This window comes from Lampetra planeri, chromosome 37, assembly GCF_965212315.1.
Source record: "Lampetra planeri chromosome 37, kcLamPlan1.2.h2, whole genome shotgun sequence".
Lineage (NCBI taxonomy): Eukaryota > Metazoa > Chordata > Hyperoartia > Petromyzontiformes > Petromyzontidae > Lampetra > Lampetra planeri.
In genome coordinates this window covers 1520475-1533609 of record NC_136143.1, presented here as the reverse complement: position 1 = coordinate 1533609, position 13135 = coordinate 1520475, and the positions used below count along the sequence as shown (strand labels likewise).

Below are 13135 nucleotides of genomic sequence, written 5' to 3'. Positions count from 1 at the left end.
ATTCTGGCCTGGACGCAGCTGCTGTGACAAAGTTTTTGCCTTTGCGATGCACATTGAGGCCAGATTACAGAAAAAATCCAAGACCGGCGCAGCCTTCGTGGACTTGTCATCGGCCTACGACAGTCTGGATTAAGGGCTTGATGTTGAAGCTCACAAGGACCATTCCTTGACTCACACAATATGCCTGATAAGGATGATGCTGACCACGGGTCTATATGGGCGACAAAGCCAGCTCACCCCAGTTTCTCAATAATGGATTGCCATGAGTGTCAATACTCGCACCAATGCTCAATATCAATACGAGCAGCATGCCGAAAACCGGGTCATGCAAATATGTATACGCGGATGACCTTTCCCTGGCAATGCAAGAAACCATTTTCAACGACATGGAATCTACTCTGAACTAAGACCTAAACACCATGGGGGAATATTTCCGGAAATGGAGGCTAAAGCCAAATTCTCATAAAACAACAGTCACTGCATTTAATCTTGAGAACAAGAGCACCAAGTACACTCTGAAAGTGACCTTCTGCGGCAACAATGTGCAACATGACCCCACTCCAACATCTCAGAATTAAGCTGGACCGTACGCTAACCTTCCATGACCACTTGAAAAAGATACCCTCCAAGACAAAAACACGGGTTAAACTGGTCCAGAAACTGGCAACCACAAGCTTGGGAGCATGAGCACCAGCGCTACGAACATCAACTATGGCCCTTGAGTACTCTGTAGCAAAACACTGTGCACCAGTATGGACAAAAAGTAGTCACACTCGACTTGTTGATGTCCAACTGAACAATTTCAATGCGGTGTATCACTGGAACTCTCAAGTCGATCCCAACACTGTGGCTGCCCACGCTATCACACATCTCTCCCCTACCCATCCGCCGCAAAACTGCAACCCGACGGGAAGTCCTGCAAATCGAGGAAAATAGTCACCTTCCCATTTATCAGGACCTCAATAACGTACCTCGTCATTGCTTGATGCCATGAAAGCCCTTTTGAACCCATGCGCTTAACCATCAACAATGCGAATTCAACCCTAATCAAGCCTGGAGAGCTGAATGGAGTTTAAAAGAACTCACAAACACCTTGTGAAAAACCCAACAGATCTCTGGGTGTGATCTTCCATGAAGCTCATGGTCCACCCTAAACCACATCCGCACAAATCATGGCAGATGCGGATAATTGATGCACAAATGGAAACATTTTAACTCTCCAGTGTGTGACTGTGGTCATCCAGAACAGACCATACAATATATAACGACGCAATGCCCGATCCAAAAATACGGAGTAGGCATCACAGCAACACACTCCACTACTCCTGGCACAGTTATCTGGCTTGAACACCATAATGTGAAATTGTAGTTGTTGCTCTGCATCTACATCAGCTATACGAAACAGTTAGAAAGATGGTACATCAAACATTCGCTTAAACTTTGAAATAAGCCAAAAACCGTCTATTTTAGTATTAGTTATCGAACATTCGATAAAGGAAAATCAAAGGGAGAGGAAGTAATAAAGGATTCAGAAAAGTTACACCCAGATTGTTCCTGCCGTGTAAGCAAGCATATACCGAACACCCATCCCCAGGGCACAGTCCCATCATCAGAGAGAGGAGAAATAATACAGTAAATTATATTATTCTGGGGCAAAGCAATTCTGAAGAGGGCTCCTAGCAGTGTTTGTACAGTACATTCTCATTTTCGTATTGCGAGAAGTGCCCAGATGCTTTACATATACTTTTTCGGCATTGTATGAATCCACACACATTTTACTTTTATTTACTATGATCTTTCCAATATGGGAGCATGGGGAGTCTGACCATGACAGCAAATCTGAAGAAGCAGTCTATGGTATTTAGTAAGCGGTACAGGGGATGGAAGCCTTAAGAGACAAACTAACGTGGCGTGGAGTAAGTGTTAAACGAGAGCTGAATATTCACATTTTCAACATACAGTATCAGCACAAAGAAGTGGGCTCATGTTTGCTGAACCGAATGGGTGCGTCTAAGAAACATCTGTCTCATCACCTTCAACAGTCCTAAACCAACGGTGAACATTTCAGATTATTGAAACAAAGATCAATCTATTATATTCTCTCAAAAGTGGTACTTGTTTTTATCAACTCTGGTGGGATGTTGGGATTAGTCAACCCTGACAATGACTCATCCATACTTTTCCTATTTAGCATCATATAAATATAGGGTGTATAGTATATGAATACATTACAATTAATTTAAGTATAAATACTATACCTATAAAGTTTTTAAAAAATATATTCACTTACAGTAGCTAGTGAGTTACTTTCAGGATTAATGTAGTCATCCATTGCAGATAGCTTGAGATTGCCCTGTGAATCCGCGAGCCTCAGCAGGCTTTTGTGCAGGTAAGGTAACAGAACAGATTCCACCTCTTTTGTCCAGTCGGCATATTTCTTCTCCTCATATTTTTTCAATTGCATTCCCACTTCTAGATACTTTTCTTTAGTCTGTAACATACCAACATAACTGTTAATGTTGCCTTCATTGCTCACAATTTTGTTCTCAGATAGCTATTGATAAATATACATTACAGAATTATTAGCATCACTGTGAAAATAATTAATGAGCAAATAATATGCCTCCTTCCCATATCTGTCCCTCCCCATAAAAATATGAAAGTATTTTTTCACATCCAATTAAGCTAGCGGTCCCCAATCTTTTTGGCACCAGGGACCGGTTTTGTGGAAGACAATTTTTTCACGGACCGGGGGGGGGGGTCATCATTGGGTCTTTCCCCTTTTTCAAAGAAGCTCTCCAGCGACGTTTGTTTTTGACTTATTATGGCAAGGGTTAGCTTGTGGGCTTACCAAAACTGAGAAAAGTGCGCAGTGCGGGAAAGAGGCACGGATGGAAGTGGTAAAATAATGGGCGGGCCACGCGCGGCCTCACCACTCACCTCCTGCTGTGCGGCCAGGATTGGGGACCCCTGCGCCACACAGTATTCTGAGAGTATTTGTTTAGCAGCATTGGTTTCCACATTCAGTGTCTCATGACGAGCCAAGCTTGCTTAAGCCAATTGTTTATATGTAAGGACCTTAAGATATGGGTCCAAACTCGATGCAGAAATATATAATTGATAACTAAAAAAATTTAACGTCGTTGTGGAGAATAAAAGTAATTTAACTAGTGACAAATATGGGAAGGCATATGGAGTGTTTAATTTATCGCATTACTTTCTTTTTAAGGGAGCTGTTTTGGGAAATCTGAGTCTACTCAGAATGGTTTTCGTCCATTACATGATACACCATGCATGACAATACATTTACATGTAGTTCTCCTCTCTTAAGTATGTTGCATCTCAGCAGTGCTGTCCTGAATTGCAACTACAAAACCCTGGAATGTTAATCAACCAAACTATCGCCATGACTGCAAACTTCTAGATTGACGCACAGCTCTGCCGATTTCCGTGTCCATCACATGCGGAGAGCTCAGGAAGTGGATGATGGGATGCTTGATACGCTGAAATAGCATACGAGCCCAGCTGATGGCTCCAGCCACCGGCGGTTGGCTCTTGCCAATTGGTGGCTTCTCATGAGACGTCATAAATATTTCCTGCACTGTTGCTACCTGAAAAACAGATTTTCTAAGATGTTTAAATGCTTACAGGTGGTTTGGTGTGATATGTCCTGTTTTTTGTCATATGCATTGGCTTTTTTAAACATTTGTTACAGAACCATACCGCAGAATGTCTCCATTAATGCACAGACCAGTTAATAATTGGTTAAGACTAGCAAATACGCACCGTTGGCACACACATAATTATTACATTAAACTCAACTTCATTATAGTACTACAAATAGGAAATGAAGCACAATGAAATCTCACCAAACCAAACCAAACAAATGTCATGAACACAAATACAATTATCTGAAGGCTAGATTTTTTAAAAGAGCATGTATATTCCCACAATACTACTGTAGATCACTGCTATTACTTTAGATACAGTTCAAACATGGTCAAAGTTCACATTGTAACACAGCATAAGTAAAACAAGTACCTCTTTGCAGTACCGTAAGAGCACTTCATTCACTTTCTCCATCAACAGTGAGCTGATTTTCTCTCCCTTTTGAATGTTCTTAAACTTCAATAGCATGTCAAATGCATCAGCGGAACGTAGGTGTTTGAATGCATCATTTATTAACGTCACAGCCGTCTCTTCGATATCCTTTAATTAAACATCAATATATAAATACATAGATTTTGTAAAAAAAATGTGCAAACAGGTCGATCTATTGAGTTGTATCAACAATGTAGGATTGTACATTATCAATATTGTCCTTTCATCAACAAGGAGTTTCTCTTGGCATTCCTGTTTCCTCTCACATACAAAAATACTCAATATGGAATTAGTCAAACGTTTTTGGAAGGGCTTTCAAACTGATTTAGAATGTCCTGGGTAAATAAAAACCTTGAATTTGCATTACCAATATTTTCCTGGGATAGAGAATAGAAAAATAAACACAAATGAAAAATGTAAATTATGTTTACAAAAAATTATGTCAACAGTTGCACCTTTACACACCTGCTTGAAACCAGCAATTAATCCATTCCACGATTTTGCATACTGGACATTGAATGGGTTGAAAAGTATGCTTGTAAATGGGTCAATGAGCTGGTCAGCCTTCTTTTGTACATCATCGATATACCACAAAATCCCAGTTATGGACTTCAACTCTGGCCCAAAATCTGCATAAAATTCTTCCAGAATCTAAGTAAAAATATATTTGTATCACAAGACAGACATCCAAAAACAACTCATTGTGTGTACATTATATTTACCCAAAATTCCAAAGAATGATACATTTTTCATATGAAGTAGCACATTCATATCTACACTTGATTTAAAGACAACACCTAATAAATAGGATTAAGTTGTAGCTGCATAAACAGGCTAAGCTGCATACACTGAGGGAAAAAAGTATTTGATCCCCTGCTGATTTTGTACGTTTGCCCACTGACAAAGAAATGATCAGTCTATAATTTTAATGGTAGGTTTATTTGAACAGTGAGAGACATAATAACAACAAAATCCAGAAAAATGCATGTCAAAAATTTTATGAATTGATTTGCATTTTAATGAGGGAAATAAGTATTTAACCCCTCTGCAAAACATGACTTCGTACTTGGTGGCAAAACCCTTGTTGGCAATCAGAGGTTAGATGTTTCTTTTAGTTGGCCACCAGGTTTGCACACATCTCAGGAGGGATGTTGTCCCACTCCTCTTTGCAGATCTTCTCCAAGTCATTAAGGTTTCGAGGCTGACGTTTGGCAACTCGAACCTCCAGCTCCCTCCACAGATTTTCTATAGGATTAAGGTCTGGAGACTGGCTAGGCCACTCCAGGACCTTAATGTGCTTCTTCTTGAGCCACTCCTTTGTTGCCTTGGCCGTGTGTTTTGGGTCATTGTCATGCTGGAATACCCATCCACGACCCATTTTCAATGCCCTGGCTAAGGGAAGGAGGTTCTCACCCAAGATTTGACGGTACATGGCCCCGTCCATCGTCCCTTTGATGCGGTAAAGTTGTCCTGTCCCCTTAGTAGAAAAACACCCCCAAAGCATGTTTCCACCTCCATGTTTGACGGTGGGGATGGTGTTCTTGGGGTCATAGGCAGCATTCCTCCTCCAAACACGGCGAGTTGAGTTGATGCTAAAGAGCTCCATTTTGGTCTCATTTGACCACAACACTTTCACCCAGTTGTTCTCTTGAATCATTCACATGTTCATTGGCAAACTTCAGACGGGCATGTATATGTGCTTTCTTGAGCAGAGGGACCTTGCGGGCGCTGCAGGATTTCAGTCCTTCACGGCGTAGTATGTTACTGTTTTCTTGGTGACTATGGTCCCAGCTGCCTTGAGATCATTGACAAGATCCTCCCATGTAGTTCTGGGCTGATTCCTCACCGTTCTCATGATCATTGCAACTCCACGAGGTGAGATCTTGCATGGAGCCCCAGGCCGAGGGAGATTGACAGTTCTTTTGTTTCTTCCATTTGCGAATAATCGCACCAACTGTTGTCACCTTCTCACCAAGCTGCTTGGCGATGGTCTTGTAGCCCATTCCAGCCTTGTGTAGGTCTACAATCTTGTCCCTGACATCCTTGGAGAGCTCTTTGGTCTTGACCATGGTGGAGCGTTTGGAATCTGATTGATTGATTTCTTCTGTGAACAGGTGTCTTTTAGGGGTCCTACTCTGAGTCCGGGTCCCTGCCGGCTAGCTCCGGTCTCTCTCTCTCGTGTCGGATCGTAGACTCTGCCGACTCCACCGACCGGAGAGAGAGCACCTCTACGGCTACCACCGGCTTCTCCCCAGACTCCCTATTCGATCCCTCTCTCTACCCCTGGTTCCCTCTTCACCCTGTTTACTTTACCCGTTCCCACAGTGACCCTGCTTACGTCACGGGGTATCCCTTAAGTACCCTAGGAGACGTGACGTCATTGCACTGAACGGCACACCTGACGTCACGTCCCTATTTTACTCCTCTACACAGGTAACAAGCTGAGATTAGGAGCACTCCCTTTAAGAGTGTGCGCCTAATCTCAGCTTGTTACCTGTATAAAAGACACCTGGGAGCCAGAAATCTTTCTGATTGAGAGGGGGTCAAATACTTATTTCCCTCATTAAAATGCAAATCAATTTATAACATTTTTGACATGCGTTTTTCTAGATTTTGTTGTTGTTATTCTGTCTCTCACTGTTCAAATAAACCTACCATTAAAATTATAGACTGATCATTTCTTTGTCAGTGGGCAAACGTACAAAATCAGCAGGGGATCAAATACTTTTTCCCCCTCACTGTATCTTGGGTTGTCCAATGTGGATTTGGAGACTTTGGCGCAATTGTGATGCACAAACATATTTCCTTTTCGTGGTATCACCAAATTGCACCCACATTACGTGATTTGTTACCAACACGTTTTCTAGCTTGAGTTGTATTATTACAGCACTATGCAGCTACAAATTGGGGAATCCACGTAACCTCAACACAACCACACTGAAGTGCGATCAAACACCGCAGCTACATTCCAAGATGAGAATCCTGTCTACATGTGCTACATCGTAACATGTGATGCATGATACAGTGTTAAAGAACATAGATCTCAGCACCAGGACTTAATTTCTCATTGAATATCTTCCAGGCTGCTGGTCGACGTGGAGTAGCCACGTGGCTTGTTGCTCAAGCCAAGCGTATACTGGATGTGGTGTCCAGGGTGCAGATAATAAGCCCTGCTATGCACACAGAGGGTCATATAAAACCCGTAAGTGGTGGCACAATGCCCTCAAGCTGAGAATTGGATGTGATTTTAAACAGCTTTCTTTTAACGTACATATAATGTACTGCATTGCTGTGATTTAATATATTGTATTTCAGGAAAATTGCATCCATTTGTTTTTTTATTTAACATATACCTTTGGTTTCATGCCAGAGAAATGTAAAAATGAAGACTAGTAAAACACCCATTTCCGTAGAATGTGTTAATTGTACAAAGCATACGTTTGTACCTGCGCTATGTCATAAAGGTCCTGGCATACGCCAGTCATGTAGTCAGTCTTCTGAAATAGACACTTTTTGTCAAACACCCAGTACTCACACCTGCCCGATGCCTCAATGGCAGCACAGGTTTCTAGGTAACACTCTTTCCACTGGACCAACATTCTCTTCGCTTCTTTTGTCTGCCTCATGACCACCATGGGACTATTCCTGAACAGGAAAAATTGGTCATATTTAAAAAAATATTTTTAAAGTTCTCTACATATTTGTTGCAATTTTCATTTGACTGGGGATTATGCAAGCTTGTAATAAGTCTACATTAGCAGGCTATAACATTTTATGAATTTTCTTTTAGTAAATTTATTTTACTTGCAATTTTATAAATAAAAACAATGTATTTTCTACTGGATAAAGGCCTCCCCACGCCATATCGGTCATGTGGATTATTTGAATATACTTCATCATACTGTTCACCCCTGTTATGTGTGTATATATATTTTTAAACTACTAACAATGACATTTTGAATTTAACACAGAGTTGTACACGAGATGAACGCACTTAAACAGCGAGCGGACGTCAATGATGCAGCAGACACGCTCTGCTATCTCCCACGCGATGCGCTGCATGAGTGGCCCCATGCGCTCGCTCGTGTTGTAGTGATGTGAGATGGTCCACACCACGCGCAGCCCCATCATCATCGACGGCAGGGTGTCAATGACAACCCTAAAGCTTGTACCTTGGGAGAGTGTCTGACAAAATCGTGGCATAGGGTTATACAGCATATTTCCACTATATTAATTGACACGTATGACTCCCTAACCCATAACACCTACGACTCTGTCCCCAAGTTCAGATTACGCACTAAAATCATCGTGAGCGGTCTGTATATCAGTTTAACATGTAGGCTTTCGCGACCAATATTATTCATAATAAAGGTTTTTGGGTTAGATCACGTAAGTATAAATGTGTCGTAACCCTCCACCACACGACACAGCCAGTAAGGTTTGTCACGTAAACAACGCGCCAATTATTTACTACTTCAGCCCACCTGTGTGTTGGAGAGTAAATCCACAACATTAAAAATATTTACGTTTCGCTGGTAATTACATCCAGCATCATCGGCGATTTGGCAAATTCACCGAAATGTCGTATTCAAATTGTAAGGCTAACCGAAGACAGATTAATAAATTGAGAATCAATTCAAATAATGAAGGAATTACGCTTGAACTGCAGCTTGATACCCGTACCTTAAAGTATCTTTCCAGTGCGGACAAAAACCGGACGTTGTCCTTGGCCTCTACTTGCAGCTCATGAAGCTTGGAGGTGGCGAGCTCAAATGTCTGTACTGCCACAGGATCAACTTTGGCGACCAATGCCAGTGTCTCCAGCACAGCCGGAAGTTTCAGCTGTTCCGCTAGTGCTTCGAGCACAGTCCTACGTTCTCGCCAGAATTCTATCTCCGCCAGTGGTCCTTTATCCTGATGACATGCACAACTATTGTAAACTGAAAACCTCGTGAGATTTATACGTCATTAATTCCATAATTCAATTTAAAACGTAGCGTTTGGGAGTGTTGACCACAAGTTGACAAGCTTTGTTTTACCAGTGCTCAACATACCTGTGGAATCTTTTCCAGTTCTACCTCGATGGTTCTCATGGCCTGGATCTGCCAGTCTGTCAGACATTTTTGGACCATATCAAGATTTGCAGAGTCTCTTAATAAAGCACGCCAGTTCTCTGGAATCATCAATGTTATGTTTCCTGCAAATGTTTCAGAAACATTTCAAAAAGGCACAATTTCCATCATGACACAAATTTAAAGTAGTATGTTCAAAAATACATTTAAAGCCAAACTACAGAGTATGTCAAACATGTATTTTACAATGGCAAATGAAGGCTCTCCATGTCTGCAATATTCTCACCTGCAAGCTGCTGATTGGCACGATGGACAAAGTCAACAAATGTATGTAAGCCGAGAAGAAATGCGTCACGCATTGGCTGCGGGTTGCTCGCAATAACCTTATTTTTGCCTAACTGTTCAGTGGAGGACAGAGGCTCGGCAATGCCCTTCTCTTCTGAGCTATTAGAGGATGACAGTTGCTCGCGAGGTGATTGGCTTTCTGCTTCCATTTGTATGCTGTCGTTGGGAGGCACTGTAATTCCTTTGTGCCGACCATACGCGAGCAATGGCACATACATCTGTGACCCATCACATCACATCAATGTTTTGTTACAAATTAGTGTCATGGCCATAAATTATTGTGGATTACATTTTTATTTGCAACAAACGATTGATGTATAGTCCATGATGTTACAGTAATACCTGGGAAAGCACTTGTTCCAATACACCTAGCAGAGGTCCAGAGCAGAGTCCAAATTCCAGGAATTGTGGCAGGAGTTGATTTGCTTCCAGAAAATTTACAGGCGTTGGGATTAGCTCTGTCCAGATAGATATATAAATTCAGTTAAACAATTTCACATGCTTGGGATATTTTGAAAAACTCACGCGACCACTATTTATGGCAGGCACGGGTTAAACTTGACATGCATTGAGTAACCAGCATATGTAAAATTTTATGAAATAAATATAATAAATACAGTAACATCATGTATTTAGACAAATTGATATGTAACCACCTCTTGTGTTTCGTAGAAAATATAAGCCCTGGCCAATGTAGTTCTCAGGTAGGTGACCATAGCTGATATGCAATACTTCAGATTCCTTCATTCACACAAAAACCCCATAACAAATCATTAAATGCAGTGTTCAGTATTATAATACGTTTTGTACATTATTCAAAATAAAACACTTGTACGTAAAATATAGATAGATAGAATACCAAGTGTTGTGACACTTGAATAATCACGTAAATAGCTGAGTTGCAGCAATGCTGTGATCAGTACACGACGGAACTTTACAGGCAAGGCCACAATGGGTATGCATCTGGCCTGGCGAAAAAAATCCGACCCACCCCTTATTGGGCATCTGTGATTTCTCGATGATAAATTACACATTTCTGCGGAGGGAGCTGGTAGGAACGTTGGGTTGCTCGGTCAGCGTGGTGTGAGTAGGTTAAACGTTGATATAAGGGCACCACGGGGTGACCAGCCCCTCCCCACCCAGCCCCTCCCCACCCCACCCAGCCCCTCCCTCCCCACCAAGCCCCACCCTCCCCTCCCCACACAGCCCCTCCCTCCCCACCCAGCCCCTCCCTGCACGACGGACACAATAATCCCCTGTGGACTGGTGTAACCAGGAGGTTCCTACCAGTAAAATTCAGATTCTGATAACAGAAACATCACAGCATTTTAAGACAATGTATTAGAAAGTGGTAGGTCACAGTGATTAGAATCGACCCCTCGTCACTGGCAGACCATTGAAACACGTCCAGAGTTCACAATAAACCAGGGGGCCCTCTCTTCTCATCTCTTGTATGAGGGTGACAAAATCAACAAGGGTGATTTCAATAGGCAGGTGCAAAACCCTCACCATATCCATATTTGTTTCTGGAATAAAACGCACAAAAAAAGAAGTTTATTTTACATTCAGCCATTTTCAGTAAATACATTTTTTTCTGAGCAAATATCACGTTTGTGGAATTTTCTCTGTCGAAAACAAAAATACTCACATTTCACAATGACGCCACCAGGTGTTGATATAATTAAGTGTAGTACAGTGATTGGTAGAATTACATGTAGTACAGTACTGTATTGTGAAGATGTATAAATACCAAGTATGCGACTTTGCTTGAACACATACAAATTGTATTTCAAATATACACGCCATGAACATACACAATATACCATGGTTATTGGAGCTGTGATAAACGATTGTTTTTGCAAGACAATCTAAGCCACGCCACTTCAGCATCTTCCCATTATCCGCGATATCTTGCAAAGATTCGTCACGGAAAGCGTTGGTGGTGATCCCTACAATTATTCCCTTATCGCGATTCTTACACAGATAAAGACAACCGCGTTAAGTCTGTCATGAGCGTTCGGGTGTAAATTCAAGTTACTTGCGCGCATCTATTTTATTATCATCACACGAAGGGGGGGATAATGCCACGACGAAGATGTCGTGAAGGAAGACAAGAGCTCAGCATTGGTGTCTCTCACCCTGCTGCCGTCCCAAAGCCTCCACGTAGAACCACAGCACCTGGGGCGGATCGTCCTCCTCGTCCGCCACGTGGCCGAGGAGGCGCCGCACGGAGTCGCAGTGACCCTCGTCCTCCATCAGGCGGTCGAAGCGACTGGCAGTGCTCAGCATGGAGGAGACCCTGTCCCTCAACCACGAGAGGACGGGCCAGGACGACATGGCTACACACACTTTGTTGTTGTTGTTGGGAGGCAATGGCGATTGGTTTTGTCACCGCCAGCCGAGGTCCTCCTGGAGGGAATCTCACCGCAGGATTCTCGCCACTTTTACTACGCCTAACTTGAGATCTGGGGGGGTGGTTACATTTGTAAAGGATTAACTTACCTCAAATTTTATGAGAATTTTAATATTCACTCCCAAGTGGAAGGCACCAGCAACCTCACAGTAACTATGTTATTGTATAATTAACCGAATCCCTGAGGCGGGAGCATGTTTTACGCGTCTATAGGTTATTAGTTGATCTTACTTCTGCGTCTATAGATTTCCGAAAATGTAAGATTTAATTTAAATTAATTATACACCCGACATTTACTTTTGGCAACAGCATTCTATAATTTGAAGAGATTTTAGAATACTGTATTTGTGACGTGTATTGTACTGTGATATCCACGTATTTTATAAGTTACTTCAGTCTAATAAAATTACTTCTAATAAGTTACTAAAATCTTACGTGAGCTTTTAAAACAAATATAAACGTACATTGAGGTAAATTATTTCAACGTTACGTTTTAATCGATTAAGTTTCCACGATTTGGGGTTTATTCCCCCCAACCACACCAATGAAACGTTTAAGGAGTAATAAAAACGTTAATAAATACGTTAATTAAAACGTTTAAATGTTTGTGGCTATCGCGTGAACGTGCGATACAAACGGACCGCGACAAAATCGCCAAGCAGGCAGCAATTAGCCAATCACAGAGAGGGGGCGTGTCACGTGATGCTGGGCCATCAACCGGCCTCGGGAGTAAATCGACACGGCGATTAACCCGTCAATTATGAACCGGCGGTGATGAACCCGCTGATTATTTTATTATGCTTATGCCCTTTTTTGTTTTAAATTGAAGAACATTGTATTCTGATGTCCGTTTTTTTCCTTCTTAAATTTGATTATGTGACTGTACACGAAACCATTGGCGTTCTATGGGTTCTACGATGTCGGGATGTTAACTACCTCGCGTGGCGTGCAGGAAGTTCGTGGGTTTGACCCGGACCCCTGCTGCTGTATATTTGGAGTTTGCGTCTCTCTCTCATCAACATCACAATGGCTAGGAGACGTTAACTACCTCGCCTGGCACGCAGGAGGTTCGTGGATTCGATCCCGACCCTGACGCCTGCTGCTGTATATTTGGAGTCTGCGTGTCTCTCTCCCCGTGGATTTGTCTCCGTGCCCTCCAGTTTTTCCCCTCCACATTTAAAAACATAAGTTTAGAATATTTGGG

At 42.1% G+C, this 13135-nt stretch overlaps 1 protein-coding gene across 1 annotated transcript in view; it reads right to left on the bottom strand.

The window, feature by feature from the left end:
- LOC144730867 (dynein axonemal heavy chain 10-like) overlaps positions 1–12390 on the bottom strand; it is a 97283-nt gene extending 84893 nt beyond the window's left edge. Inside the window, exons 1-13 of the mRNA XM_078611661.1 lie at positions 11657–12390; positions 11028–11044; positions 10175–10259; positions 9861–9976; positions 9460–9736; positions 9156–9298; positions 8785–9015; positions 8096–8286; positions 7548–7746; positions 4567–4752; positions 4042–4209; positions 3435–3611; positions 2291–2491 (exon numbers count right to left, since the gene is read on the bottom strand). Of these exons, the coding sequence (XP_078467787.1) occupies positions 2291–2491; positions 3435–3611; positions 4042–4209; positions 4567–4752; positions 7548–7746; positions 8096–8286; positions 8785–9015; positions 9156–9298; positions 9460–9736; positions 9861–9976; positions 10175–10259; positions 11028–11044; positions 11657–11855 (2190 nt within the window). The 5' untranslated portion in view covers positions 11856–12390. The remainder of the gene's footprint in view (positions 1–2290; positions 2492–3434; positions 3612–4041; positions 4210–4566; positions 4753–7547; positions 7747–8095; positions 8287–8784; positions 9016–9155; positions 9299–9459; positions 9737–9860; positions 9977–10174; positions 10260–11027; positions 11045–11656) is intronic.
- Positions 12391–13135: the final 745 nt, after the last annotated feature.